This window comes from Diadema setosum, chromosome 3, assembly GCF_964275005.1.
Source record: "Diadema setosum chromosome 3, eeDiaSeto1, whole genome shotgun sequence".
In the NCBI taxonomy this organism is placed as follows: Eukaryota; Metazoa; Echinodermata; class Echinoidea; order Diadematoida; family Diadematidae; genus Diadema; species Diadema setosum.
The window spans coordinates 24,818,868-24,834,131 of record NC_092687.1 but is presented as its reverse complement, the minus strand read 5'-3'; the positions used below and the strand labels follow the sequence as shown (position 1 = coordinate 24,834,131).

The 15,264-nt window shown below is 39.5% G+C and overlaps 1 protein-coding gene across 1 annotated transcript; it reads right to left on the bottom strand.

Moving 5' to 3' along the window:
* Window positions 1-1,575: 1,575 nt before the first annotated feature.
* LOC140246710 (uncharacterized) lies at window positions 1,576-13,145 on the bottom strand. Its single transcript, XM_072326048.1, is given in 5 exon segments — window positions 1,576-3,347; window positions 3,350-5,263; window positions 5,487-5,619; window positions 6,145-6,219; window positions 13,071-13,145. Coding segments are annotated over 5 exon segments (3,969 nt in total).
* Window positions 13,146-15,264: the final 2,119 nt, after the last annotated feature.

Genomic DNA, 15,264 nt, shown 5'->3' with positions numbered 1-15,264 from the left:
TTCTTCGAATATTGGTGGGCTTTGAGAGTAAACCAAGAGTACAGTAAACCAAGAGTACAGCGGTCGATGTATGGTGGGAAAAATGTTCTTCGAATAATACAGCTACCTTTGGTACGAGATTTCGGTAGACAAGTGTGAAGACGTAGAGAATATGCCTACATGACAGAATTTAGTATCCTACCCAGCCATTAGATATGACTAACATTACGTAAGCGTCAGTTGCTTTGTCAAAAGATAGAACTCTGTACATGATTGTGAAGATATGTTTTTGTGGAGCTGTTGAAATGCATTTGTAAAAGGGGACACATATCTCGTATGACGAGTTTTGAATTGGCTCTTCTCTTTCAGATAGATGTGCAGGTAGCTTCTGGTGTATATAATCCCCTCCAAAGTGATAGATATGTAGTTTGTATCTAAATATCTCTGTATCATAAAACTCGATATCCTTATGGCGAACAGGTTCACCTTATTAAAGCAACGTACACACGATGCACGCACATATACACCTACAGACATAGGCATAAGCTTGCACACACGCACACGCACACACACACACACACACAATCATCACACAGTCACACTCAATCACGCAAGCATGTCACACACAAGCCCCTTCATGATGTTATTCACTTTGCAGAGTAAATCGCACTTCACACTTCCACCAATTACACTTCACAAAACACACGGTGAATTGGCGTTTCCTGTGCACAAGTTTATTTATTGATTTTGCTCAGGTCAATGATCATCAAAAGGTACATAACAAGGACGACATATTTATGTACAGAATATATAACAGTTAATACTGCAATGCGGTACGTATGAATCATATCTTCTGTCATATATCGCAGTTATCAGTGCCTTTGGTAAATTTGGTCACGTACAAAATAAATCAGTTTCAGAGACATAGCTCTGTGATCGGTTTAACAGACGTTAACTGATCCTCCCATTCAGAATACTGGGTTAGAGCGCGCTTTGTCAAATTGAAATTGAAATGGCAGATACTACACAAACAACGGTCAATCGCAGAAGTGTGTTTTCTTTCGGTAAAGTTGTTTTAGAAACAAGAAAAATATGAAAGAAGCTGTTGGGTAATAAATAAATATTGATACAACAATTTGTTTTCAATGGATTGGACAAAGCAAAGATAAATGTTAATGACAGATGACGAATCCAGAGAACCTCCTCTGTGTATATATGTAACCTTTGTAACTATAAAGGCGCCTCCCCTTTATGGAAGCTCTGGATCCACGCCGATTTGCACGAATGAGATCACGTCCAGTGAGATAAGTTAGCGCTTGGATTAACTTCTTTAGGTCGCCAACCATTACTGTACCAAACCTTTAAACTAAATACACTGCAACATATTGCTACTATGTTTATCCTACGACAGTTAAGAACACAGCGAGCATATGGCAATATTTTACATCATTATCAATCTGATGTCAATACGATGAATTCATCATCGTTAATCTTGGAATACCAAATAAAAGATAAATTAAAATTATCAAACTGTCGTTGATGCAAGTGTTGAACAAATTGGACATCATACCCACTAGTCACACCATCACACGAGTTTTAAATGTCCAAATAAGTTGTTGACACTCCGTCCTCGAGGACTTTTCGTTTGGGATAAAAGTATGAGAAGCCTTTTCTCATCTGGTTGTACGTGAAGACGACATTATTTCTGATGATGAAGCCGCGATTTGTTCGTGAGGCAGCTTCTCCTTTCTGCAAGACGTCAAGGTACAGTTGTTTGCTGATGTCGTTCTGGCGTTTGTTGATACCTTTGCAACTGTATTTATCGCCATCTCCATCTTTGAAACAGTAGTAGGTTTTGCTACAAAGTCCAATGATACCATCTCCTACCCACTCAACCTTGAACAGACCGGGTGTTCGTTTGTCGTAACGAGCATGTTCTTGAGTGTCATCTCGCGGTAGCCAGTTGCACTTGTCTCGTTCAAATTCCTCTCGCATGTCTGGTTTGATGAGTGCTTCGATGGAATTCCCGGCTAGAGCTACGTACGCCGAGTCCGTGTCCATCTGACACATCTGAAAATCACAAACATCCAAGTACTTGATCAGAAAGCTGTAGTAAAAGTCCAACATGCGGAGCTTCGCGTATTGATATACAAAGGGTCCGATCTGTATGGGTAAATTCTCAGTGATAGTCTTCTTCGCCATCTCAATTTCGTAACAATCGTCACTGATAGGAACAGCATCCCTAAAGTTGATATCTTGCACACACTTTGATGCGTCCATGAAATTGCCAACTTTCACGGTGCGATGTCTCTCCTTGTTGGTAATGGTTTTACCATATGATGAATTGCCCATCAATTTCATGGTGTCTGCGATAATAGCTTTGTCTTTATCCCGATCACCGTCACGTCGAGCATTTGAGACCGCCTCGCCAAAGTCTTGGAAACATCGATGTGGGGTGTATTCGACGACTTGGTGGATCTTTGATACTACAAGTCCGTGCTGTAGGTACCACTTCAGGAGAGGACTTATGATCATGGCTTGGGTAGCGAACATACTACCGATGAGGCTCCTTCTAGGCGACGTCATAATATCATGGTCTTCGGCAAACGCCTTCATGAATTCCCCTATGTCATCTCTAGCGATGTTTGTGTTCTTGAATATAGGACACATCTCAGAGAATTTATCCTTGAGATGATCAGGAACATAGATATCGCATTCTATGATTCCGAAAAACGTATCGGTCTTAACAGCGTCCAATATAGCACGTTCAGTCATTTTATATTTCTTGTCAAGTGGTCTGTTGTAGTGAGAGAGAAAGTCACGCAGGTCCGCATCATTTTGACGTTTCTCCCGGTAATCGCACTCCCAAATTTCAACGAGGTTGTAACCAGACTCCTTGATGTAACCGCTGGTAGCCTTCGTCTCGGCAAGAAGATCGGTCATACGTCGTTTTCGCCTTTCGTTGAAATCTTTTCCTTGCGTCAGGTGGCAGTTGTGGCCGTGCCACCAGCATCCGTGGAATTGGTAGACAGTGTTGGACGAAGCGTTTAAGCCATCCACGGGTATGTTTCTTGGTCCAATCCTCTTTTCACGGTTATTCCCGGCATGCTGAATGTAAATTCCCTTAAAAAACGCCGTATAGTCCAGCCACTCTTGGGCGACTGGACGTCGAGATTCTCGTTTAAACTGACGCTGAGACTGACGCCTCGTATATGGTCCAGTAGGCATCTCCTGCATAATAGCCCACAAATACAACGCATTAGCATCGTACCCTACCACCTTCTGACTTGTTTTGCCACCGCGTATTTTGGTGACACCTTTCTCGTGGTATCTGTGAAACACAATGGATGGACCGCCAACGAGATTGCCTTCATGCTTCGGAACAGGTCTGCATCTTTGTTGTGAATGAGGCTGAATTTGATTGCGGAGGGAGTAGATGCCATGAGGTACTTTAGCGTCAAACCTGGAACGGATATCCCATCCTTGAACCTGTCGATAACCCTCTCTTTGTAGAAATCCATCATCTTTTCCACAGCTTCGACAAAAGGTTGTGTATCTCGGTTATTGTACCATACGAGAAAATCTCGCATGGTGCGCAAATGACACTGGTCCCAAACGCGTTGACAGTAGGCATACTCGTCGGATGTTATGTTCGAAGTTTTTAGACGAGAGTAGAAAGCTTCATGCGGTGGCAAGCTTGGGTGGTCAAGTTTTGCAGGAGAGTCGAACCATTCATAAGGAAAATATCCCTTTGTCTGTGAACAGTGGTAAGCTTTTAGAAATACATCGTAGGAGAAGCAGAGTGCCAGATAGTTGACAATGTCAAGGAAGAGCAGACTCTCTGTCTTGATGACCATGTGGTTGTTATTCTTCTTGACGACAAAGGAAATAGTATCTGTAGACAGGAGCTCGGGGTATAGATATCTTTTCACGACGTTAATGTCATACTTGCCGCTGTTGAAGCCTATGACGGGAAGTTCGCTAATATACGCAAGTAGCCGTTGTTTTAGTCGCATGAGATATTTAGTTTGAGGAATGGGTTTATCAGAAGGATACTTATGCTTTGATGAGTCAGCCAGCTTTTTGATGAGATCGATTTTTTCATCGATTTCACTGAAGGTGGAGGAGAATCGATCATCCAATATCTCTCTACTTTTGTGACTGATTTCGTGGAGATATGCAGTCATGTCGGTGAGGAGATCATGCGGGTCGGAGGAGACGAAGCACTGGGGAGATGCGTAACCCATCACATTGCTGGTGACTGACACACTCACGGAAACGTGTTCCTGCACAGTTTCCATCATTGGGGTGTCTTGAACGTTGTCACAGTGCTGTAGGTAGCACTCAAAGTCATACACAGCGAAGAAAGGAAAGTATCTCTTTTCAGCAGATACGTGGACTCCTTCACCGTCTAAGTCTTCGAAGACAGTGGGCGGAGTGACGTAATTACCGCCAGAATACACGGTGCGTGTTCCGACTCCTTCGCATCGAGACTCGTGACGTGTCAGTTGTTTAGCGCGCTTCCAGAGTTTGCCACATTTTCTACATTCATAGCGCTTACAGTATAGTTTGATGTTGGCAATGTAAGCAAAATGATTTCCATGTAAGTTCAGGTACATCGTGTCAGAGTATTTGTTTAGGCTCCTTCTGACGAGGCGTGCAACGATTGGATTTTCCTCGCGTTCAGCTGGTTCGTCTTCTCTAGGGACCAACTCATAGACCACGATGTTTAGTCGAAATGTTTCCTCAATCTCATCCAGCTGTTGAAGTTTCACACCGCGGAAAGTCGATGGATTTTCGGAAGAGTATCTACGGAAATATTTCAAAGTCCTTCTTTCCAAGTATTTGCGGTTGGTGGTAACGTGAGTGGCGAGACATCGGAAAAGACATAGATTATCCATCGAGTTTGTATGGGAGTGATTCACGATGGCTCTGTTCTTGGTGATGTAGTCGGGAAGATCGGTTGAAGATACGCCAATAGGGAATTTTCGCAGAGGGTAAACGTAGAAGGAAACATTGGTCACGCGCTGGACTGCCCATTTCGAATTGGGTCGTTCGAGTCTGGCATACTCCAGATAGTCCGCTTGTTGGAGTTCCTTTATAAATGACTGGTGTGAGCCGTAGTCCGTGATTTGGTGGGGTGACGAAAACAGACGATTGTTGGTGGAGGCATAATGGTACCGTAGTTCCTGCGTTTCGTTGTGTCTTAAAATGAAGCCAAATGCCACGTTGATTTTGTACGCCGTCTTCTGTCTTTCGAAGATTTCATTAGCGAAAGCTATCACTTCGTTCGGATGAGTGGATTGCAATTCAAAGTTATAAAGCTGCCTCACTTTGTTCTTTAGTCTGGAATGTGTCTGTATGAGTTTCCGGTGTTTGTCGTAGCATCGGCCATGGTCAGTGCTTGGTTTGAATTTGATGGTGGGATAACGGGGACCTCCGGCGGTGTTTGGCTCTCTCAGTTGAAACTCCAGCATCGTCTTTCTTGCCACCTTCGTAGACATTACGTTGTCCTTCCTCATGTGTTTTGAGATGCCGTTGCAGGCTATCTCTCCTGGTATATCCCTTGCCACACACTTCACAGATAAACGCCAATTGCTCGTGAGTGGATTTCTCATTGCGCCGTAGGTCGTGAGTGTGCTTAAACACACGCCCACAATATTCACAGGCAAAATCTCTATTCTGTGTCTTCAAGTCGCTCTCTTTGTAATTCACGTGCTGTTTGATGTGTCTTTTCAAACTATCTCGACGAGTGAATGCTTCACCACATTGATCGCAGATGAACAACTGGTGGCTGGTGTGATGACAGCGCATATGACGATAAAGCCCCGCCCATTGCTGAAACGTTGCTCCACAGTTATGACACTGTATGGTCTTAGTGATTGCAGGCATGTTGTTCACTTAATCGATTATACAGCCAAATCTTGTATGTATATCTGAAAATAATAAAAAGAAAAGTGAACATTAGCATTGATGTAACCTGAAATCTTTGACAGTATTCAATTTAAAGTTACCAGTATTCTGATAACAATGACAAATTTTCATTAGAAACAAAATGAAATAAACACGAGGAAATACACCGTTACTTCATAATGTATTTCATATTTGCTCAATATACATAGTTTAAGGTGTCAGTCAATATTGTTTTCTGTTTCTGTGGCTTACCTTGTCGTTGTAATAGGTCTTCTCCTCTTCCAGGGTATCAAGCACTGTTTCAATGGTCCATAGAGAGCCGGAATCCTGAGGAAGAGATGCGAGTAGTTCGATGATGAGAGCAAAAATGATTTGACCATACAGCCGCTTCTTCTTGTATATCAAGGCGTGTGTTTATTTCCCCTAGCAACAAACCAAACAAAGGAGAACGCGTTGCTATGGCCATCAGTTTCGCTACATTTGATACAAGGAATGGTATGACAAGTATACCTGTTGAAACTGGTTTATGGTGTCTACCAGCTGGGTCTTCCAAACTCATTTTTGTTCCGAGTTTTCTTGAGAGAATCCCAGATACAAGCCCTATTATTTATTATCATTTTAATATCTTATCATTATCATTATTATCACAATTATTCGACAAGGTACAGAATACAAGATACGGATCACAAACATTACAAACATGAAACAAAAAACTAGAATGAACATTACAAAGGAATACATTATTCCGTACACTTTACACAACATGAAAATGAAATAAATGGAGACAACACGAGGGTTAGGGCTTACAAAAGTAAAGACATTTACTACTGACCGTGGTTTAGGGTTTCACGCATTTTTTGTACATGACATAATTTTTGTGCGCGTAATTTCTGGTTTCTTGCGTCATGATAACATTTTTACTACATGAAGTATTAGTTTTATCTTTCTCGCAATGTGTTTTATTCAGTTCAATTCAAGTTTATTTCCGTTCGTAGAACTTCTACATACAAGCGTCAAACAATACAATAAAAACACATAGATACAAATATAAGAATATCAAAAGAAATACACACACGTACAGAAAAAAAACAACAATAAGAAAAAAAAAACAATGCGTTAATTCATGTGAATGAGGGATCAGCACAGAAGAGTACAGGTAATAAGGCTTGTAAATCGCTGACCCCTAGAAAACATAAATACTGTGTACGGGAGTATAGAAAAGAACTGAAAGAGGAAAAGAACTAAAAGAGGAAAAGAAGAGGACAGAACAAAAGAACAAATCAAAAGACATATTTAGGAGCAAAAATTTATAATTCCTTTTAAAACTATTCAATGACGGTTTCATTTTCAAATCATATGGTATTTCGATCTATAGTAATGGACCTTTATTAAAAGAAAGTGTATTCTTAGAAATATTTCTTCGAACTTAATATAAATTATATTCATGAATATAACGGGTGTTATAACATAAACATTACGATTCAATAAAGCTTTAGAAGAAATACTGGAATAGTAATGATAATAATGATAATAATAAATCAGTTATTAATCGCAGAAACTATGTCTCTGGGATATTCTACTGCGCTACAAGAGCTCTTAAATTCTTATGTTACACAATGCTGCATAGGAATAAAAAAAAAATAGGTCCACGCTAAAACAAACAAACAAAAAAAAAGTTTTCACTTTTGATTTAAAACTGTCTAAAGTCTGACATTTCCGAATGTCTAATGGTAATCTATTCCACAATCTAGGGGCTGCGCAAGAAAATGATCGGTCAACTAAGGTAACTTTTGTTTTGATTTGGGGTATCTGCAATATCAATCTATCGTACTGCGGAGATTATAACCATGAGTCTGAAATTTAAAGTTTAATAATTCACTGATATAATTAAGGGCCTGACCAGTCAGGGCTTTATAAACCAGCATCAATATCTCGAAATCAATTCCTTGGCGAATGGGTAGCCAGTACAATTTCCTTAAAAGTGGTGTAACATGAGAAAATCTTGGGAGATTACAAATCAATCTTGCACGTGTGTTTTGAACCCGATGCAATCTGTGAATCCGGTAATCCGTACAACAGACTTTTACAATAGTCTAATTTGCTTGTAACACATGCGTGGACAACAGTCTTCATGCTTTCCTAATCGAAATATTTACGGATGCGTCTCAAATTATATATCATAATAGTATGCTGATTTACATACACTAGTAACCTGAGATTCGATATTCAAATGGATATAAAAAACACCCCAAAATTTCTCACATTATTGGATGGTTTTATAACAGTATCAGCGAGTGATATGCCATTTGGTTCGAATTTAGAGACTTGCCGTGGAGTGCCAATGACTATAACAATTCCGTTTTCTCATCATTCAACATCATTTTGTTTTGTAATGACCAGGTTCTTCTGTACTCGATACATAACTCTAACACAGTTATGCAGTAGTCTTCGTTTGGTGTGTTAGGGCAGAATGGCAAATATATTTGTGTGTCATCTGCATAACAGTGACAAGTGATAGCAGGAAACTCCTTTTGAATATTTGTGAGGAGTCTACTTGTGTACAATGTAAGCACTAAGGGGACCTAAACGTGACCCCTGCGGGACACCAAAAGGTACCATGAACACATCAGAGACAATATCCTCCATTTCAATTATCTGTTTTCTACCAGAAAAATAAGAGTTAATCCATTCCAGAAAAAATAAGAGTTAATCCATTCCAGAACTTTACCGTCAATTAAAAAATGGGTTTTCAGTGTTTTCGATAGGTAGGAATGATCAATAGTGTCAAAAGCAATACTGAGATCAACTAAGAGCACGGTCGTGATTTGGCAAAAAAGGTGTATGTCTGCCGTTTTACAGCGACTACAAAGCCGAGAAAATCGACTTTAAATTTTTGCCAGTTTCCTTGACCGTAGAAGCCACCTAAACTGTGCAACGCTCAGGGATTCAATTCCATGATTTAGTATACACTTCAAATTTCATTTCCTGATAATTTTCTTGCATCTAACTTTAAAGAATACTTCAGAATTAGCACTTTTAGCATGTTTAAAGACATACACCTTTTTGCCAAATCACGTTTACAGGGACTGCGACCCACGCTATTTTGGCAAAAAGGTGTATCTTCACATACACCGTAAGAAATCATGCATTTAACTTGGCAAAAAGGTGTATGTATAGAGATACACCTTTTTGCCAAATCACGTTTACAGGGACTGCGACCCACGCTATTTTGGCAAAAAGGTGTATCTTCTCTTGCACCGTGAGAAATCGTGCATTTAAGTTGGCAAAATGGTGTATGTATAGAGATACACCTTTTTGCCAAATTAAACGATAACAAAATATACCAGAGATTTTGTAGGGAGAAGGGTGTATGTGAGACCATTTCTAATCAAATGTTAACTCTTGACAATCTTTACTTCATTATTACAAAAAGATTTAAAAAATAACAATAAAGAAAAATATCAGGATGCACAACTTGTTCATCAAACATAGAAAAATGTGCGCAAATTACAACTCACCCTAGATTATGAATATTAACAAAACATGGTCTCATGGATATGCATGGTTAAGGATTACAGCTGAAGAATTTTTCTTCTTCCTTCTCCTCCCTTTTTTTCAAAAACTTCTACTTCCAATGAGATGATTCATTATATTTTTAGCTTTGTGCCCCTTTTTTTCGACAAAAGGTTCGTTTGTTTTCTCTACTGAATGCTTTAGCAAACCAAAAGGCAGTTGTTTGCACATCATGCATCTGTTCTTAAAAACGCAGTTATCATGCTGCTCCCAATTTTTGCAATAAATTCAATAAATGTGAAAATTCAGGTAGGATCATTTAACTGTTTGCATCCACTGACCACTTTGAGCAGTACATCCAAGTATCATTTCCAAAGACAGGGACACATCTTTCTCTAGACCTTTGTGTGTAACTGCCACTGAATGTCTGTTAGGTAACAGCCCCATACGCATAGCGTAATGGGTAGCCGATCTTACAGTCACACAGCACACCATTACACTATGTACAGGCTTCTACATGCACTGCACAGCATGGACAGTGCAGGGATCACTGTCATTTTGAAGCGTAGAGAACTCGCATCCCACAGCCACACTTGCCGGAAAAGCTGTCATTTCAACAGAAATGCTAGATTTTACGAATCTGCGCATCTAATGGCATAGAAGTGGCCATAGAAGTCTAGGACAAACGTTAGATCTGAACTTCTAGATATTAGGTTCTACATCTACTCACCGACTAGGAACAAGGAGAAACTTCTGCAGTGCAACGGGCTGCCAGTTTGAGTCAGGAGCATGGCCCGCCACCGCACCGACCGGTGAAACGGTACACATACATGCCAGCAGCACGTATAACAGAGTATATAATATACACAGAGTGTAAAAGATACACCTTTCTGCCTTATCATACTTCGCAACTATAATACATGATTCATTCGGCAGATGGATGTATGTAAAGATACACCTATCTGCCAAATCTTTAAGCTCTCCCCAGCGTGCACGGTTAGAGGTGTATCTAGAGATGCACCCTTTTGCGAAATCATGTAGTTCTCTATCCTGGTACGTCATTGTACGTCAAGGGTGTATGTAAAGATACACCCTTTTGCCTAATCAAAAGCAGGAAAATTGATAAAATAATACAGATATAGCCCCAAGTATCTCGGAAACAAAGGATCGATGACTTACGAAAGTTGGTCACATGAAAATTTCGGCATCGAAAACCCCCCTAATGGTAAAAACCAAAAACATGATATTTTTCAGACATAAAACCTTTTTGCCAAATCACGACCGAGCAGTATACTTATAAGTTGATCTTCTGGTCATCCATTGCCATCAGAAAATCATTTTTGATTCGAACGAGTGCTGTCTCAGTGCTATGAAAATTTCGGTAAGCAGATTGATTAATGGAAGAAATGAGTTAGACTCAAGGTGTTCAAGGATTTGTTGGGTAGCAGCGCCTTCTACTAACTTTGAAATGTATAAAGATTACGAACAGGCCTCAGATTACTGAATTCTGCTTCAACACCAGACTTCTTCAACAGTGTATATGTAATCAACCTTTTGAACACATATACATAAAAATTGCAAGAAAGAAATTTATACGAAAGAGAGAAATGACTGTTGTTATTATACATTGCTGATACATAATAACAAACAAAATTTGAATTAAAATCTGACACTGTACGAATGAGCTATTTGAATGAAAACAATATGTAATATATATATATATATATATATATATATATATATATATACATAGACATAGACATACACTACACATGTATTTATCGTCATCTGATACAAAAGATATTCATAGTTCTCTTGCGTTCCGTTGTACAATTTTTGTGTGCAGATGTTATATTGTATCGTATACTTTTGTCATTAATGAAATAAAAAAAAAATACTAAATGTCTTGCATTGTTACGCAATGTGAAATTCTCAGTGTCTCGTGTTTTGATAATAGTAAAATAATTGTAGGCCTACTTGTATCTATATAGCTCTTATAATACATGTACGTTCCCAATCGTATTAGACGGGTAATGAAACAAATTAAAGTAAACATCAGGGCAATACAGTATGATTAGGGAACCTAAAAGGGGACATCCCTGATGTGAGTTGGGAGTTTATTCCGTAAATAGTTTGGATGCAATGACGGAGAAAGCATTGTAACCATGGTAACGAGGATTTGTTCGATCGTTGCCCGGTGGATATTCACAGTTATTTGTTTTTGTTTACGCTTTAATTTTTTCTTTTTATTGTCTATAAGACTACTTTTGAAAATTATCTCTCCTAAAAGGACAACCAATGCACTACGTGGAAATGCTACCACGGACACAAAGATAACGTTTTGATCAAGGCATTCGTTGAGCCATGATATTTGACAGAGATAACTGGTGATCATCGAGATGATAAACCCAACTGGAATGTCTGATTATGGCTACGGGCAGCAGTTATAGCTCTCTGTAGTTGTGATTGTAATTCTTGAAGTAATTGTTTCCACATTTTGATATTGCAATACTGAAGAATGTCAACAGTTATATCACTTTGACTCTGGTCCTTGTGCTTTATTGATATTATTTTGTATGATATGAATTAGACAGTCAGGTTGACATGATGCCAGCTCGCTAGGTCATATTAACTCTTTATGTGCCACGTTCGCACGTCCGACTCAGTCGACGGCGTGTCAACTTCGCATATTCTGCTCAACAAACAAAGCCGCCAAGACCGATCGATAAACCGCTAATTACTGCTAATCCCGCGGCACAATGAAAGCGTTTCTCGTGCTTTTGTTCCTCTAATATATGGCTTGCATTTTATCTGGTGATCGACTATCAAGCGATGTTCCCAACTAGATTTGCTCGCACATTCTAAGTTTCTGTCACGGTTTTATGTGCAAAAGTCATGCCTTTACAGTAATGTAGCATTTGGTCATTCAAAAGAGAATGGAAAATAGGGTCGTCATACAATTTATATCGAAACAAAGCTTGGCATTCCTCTTTAACTTTGCCTGCTTCCATGCCCATCTTAACAGAATTTTGTAGAAGTTATACAAATTGGAAAAAACAGAATTCTTTCTCAAAGTATGACTACCTTCATGTCTCAGAATAACGTGGCACACAGGGGGTTTTCACCATGGCACATAAAGAGTTAATTGCAGGAAATTATTGCGACTGTGGTTGTCCGTTTTTAGCGGAAAACACCTAATCTACATATACCAGGAGTAAATAGACTACACAGAAAACGAAAGAACAGCTCAATCTTGAACAAAACAAGCGCATTTTGACGTATAGCGTAATTTAAGATTAGGAAGAAGCACCGAAACAGCTGCTGATATAACAGGATTTGTGTCCACTTTACACCGCTTTGCCACGATGAACTTTGATGTTTATGGCATGGCTTTCATAAATAGCGTATATGAGATTATACTGAGGAACAGATCTGAAGAAAGCGTGGAACCCGAATATGTCTATAACATATCAGTTGCCTTATGTCCTTGTGTGATACCAGGTGAACTGATAAACACATCACTGCTAGACTGTGGTATATAACCCCTGAACGTATAGCACTCCGTGTAAGATGTGATAATACAGGATAATATAATGATTATGGCGACGAAAACTAATTGTTGGTATACTGTGATACTTACTGTATTATCCGAAATGCATTGTTACATCTCCTGAGCAGATGATGAGGTGAAGAAGCTCCCGCAGTGGTGTGGTGCATTCAAATGCACTAAGTTCTTCCATGTTTAGGCTCGAAAACAGCATTTACCCTCTTCGTCTTCGTAGGAACTTTCATCACAGCCATACACTGTCTTCTGTCTGAAACATGCACTTCAGGCTTATGCCCCGTATTAACAACAAATACAGGGAGCAATTGCATACATGCTCTCCTTTGTAGGCGATTTAAGGATTAGGGCCTATTGATGATCGATCGCTCTCTGCTACACAAAAAACTCTGCCCTCCATGTTATTTACACAGAAACCCTTTGCCGAACGCTGTCTGTGTTCGTCCCTATAATCCCTTCAGGAATTTAATAGAGACTATTTGCGATATCGATTACTTTCTCCTTGGTCATTGCTATTACGCAAGAAGCTCTTAACTGCTCCATATGCCTGACACAGTAAAGCGTACTACAGGTTGTTCGGCAGATAGTGACGTCGGTGCAACCAGTTTCATGCTGACCATGCCACGAAGACGTCTCATTGCCATGGAAACATACGCTCTAAAACGTGGAAACTTCCTTTAAATCATAGCTACATCTCTTGTCTACGGATAACTCGTGTCAGAGTTAGGTTCCCCTTTAACTTATAGGTGTGTAATCCCCATGAACAACGCAATTCAATACTCGTCATTCGAGATATGTGTCCCCTTTAACAAACAATACATTTCAACAGCTCAACACAACACATATCTTCACAAACATGTATAGAGTTCTATCTTTTGACAAAGCAGCTGACGCTTACGTAATATAAGTCATATCTAATGGTTGGCTGAGATACCAAATTATGTCATGTAAGCATACCCTCTACGTCTTCACACTTGTTACCGATATCTCGTACGTAAGGTAGCTGTATTATTCGAAGAACATTTTTCCCACCATACATCGACCGCTGTACTCTTGGTTTACTGTACTCTTGGTTTACTCTCAAAGCCCACCAATATTCGAAGAACATATTTCCCGCCAAAAATCAACCGCCATATTGTTTGTTTACCCTCTGCTTAGTTACCAGAGACACGCAAAAGCCTTTTTTCATCTTGAGGTGTGTTTGCTTGTTGCTATGACGACCAATCAACACCCGATTTGTTTGTTTACCCGTTGCTTAGTTACCGAAGACGTACATGAACCTTCTTCGTGACCTCCTATGCAAATTAATGTACTGTTATGCTAATAACGTTACATCATCGCACCCATTGTTCGTGCTCACTCAAGCATTTGTGGGCGATTGGACTTCCTTATTCTCTATGTGGTTCGTATAGGTAGGGAGGTGTCCCTGGTATAATGTGTAGCGTCTAATATGGACATAGTGTTTAATAACTGTTCGGCGCCTTATGATAGATACATGTTGACCACTATATCCCTTTTTTAAGAGAGAATTCTAAGAGAATATGAACTATATTTTGTTTATTGGAATCTATGATCTTCGGTGGGACAAAAGTGATTGTTTTTGAAAGTGTGTAGGATCAAACTGACAACTAATGTGAGACGTAACGCTTGAACAAAATGCTGCTGGCAAAGATGTTCAAGCTGTGTCATAATAAATTATGATTTCTCTTATCATGCATTGGATTATATCATATTAGTGTACGTAGGCTTAACAACCACACCACACCTAAAAGTAATGGTGTTCATACTCAGATGTTCTTGTTTCTTTGTGTGGAACCAAACTGTCAGTGCAAAAAGAACACCACATAGGAAGAACTGAATCTCACTTTCCAATCATGTCAAACCCACTTTCATAATCACGTGATTTCTGTCTGTTGAAGAAAACAAAGTGATGTTTGCAGTGACTTTGAGTTCGCTTTGATTATTATTTGTTTATGTGTTTGCATTGTGGGTCAATTAGTGAAAACATTCACTCGTTTTGTTGGATTGGTGAAACATGATAACTCGGTCTGATTATATAGATCGATATTACAACATTCATCACACCATGTAAGAAGCTAGAATGGCTTCGGTCGACCTAGCAGTATATGCCAAGAGAGGAACTTCCATGCCCTGACAGAATACATTGACCAATGTCAGAGCTTGAAAATAAACCAGTAATAGCAGTATATAGCGGTTTAACACAGATATATCTGCTGGAGACTATGTCAATGAGAGCAGTGATTCAAAAATATGTTCGAGTTATCACATTTGATGCA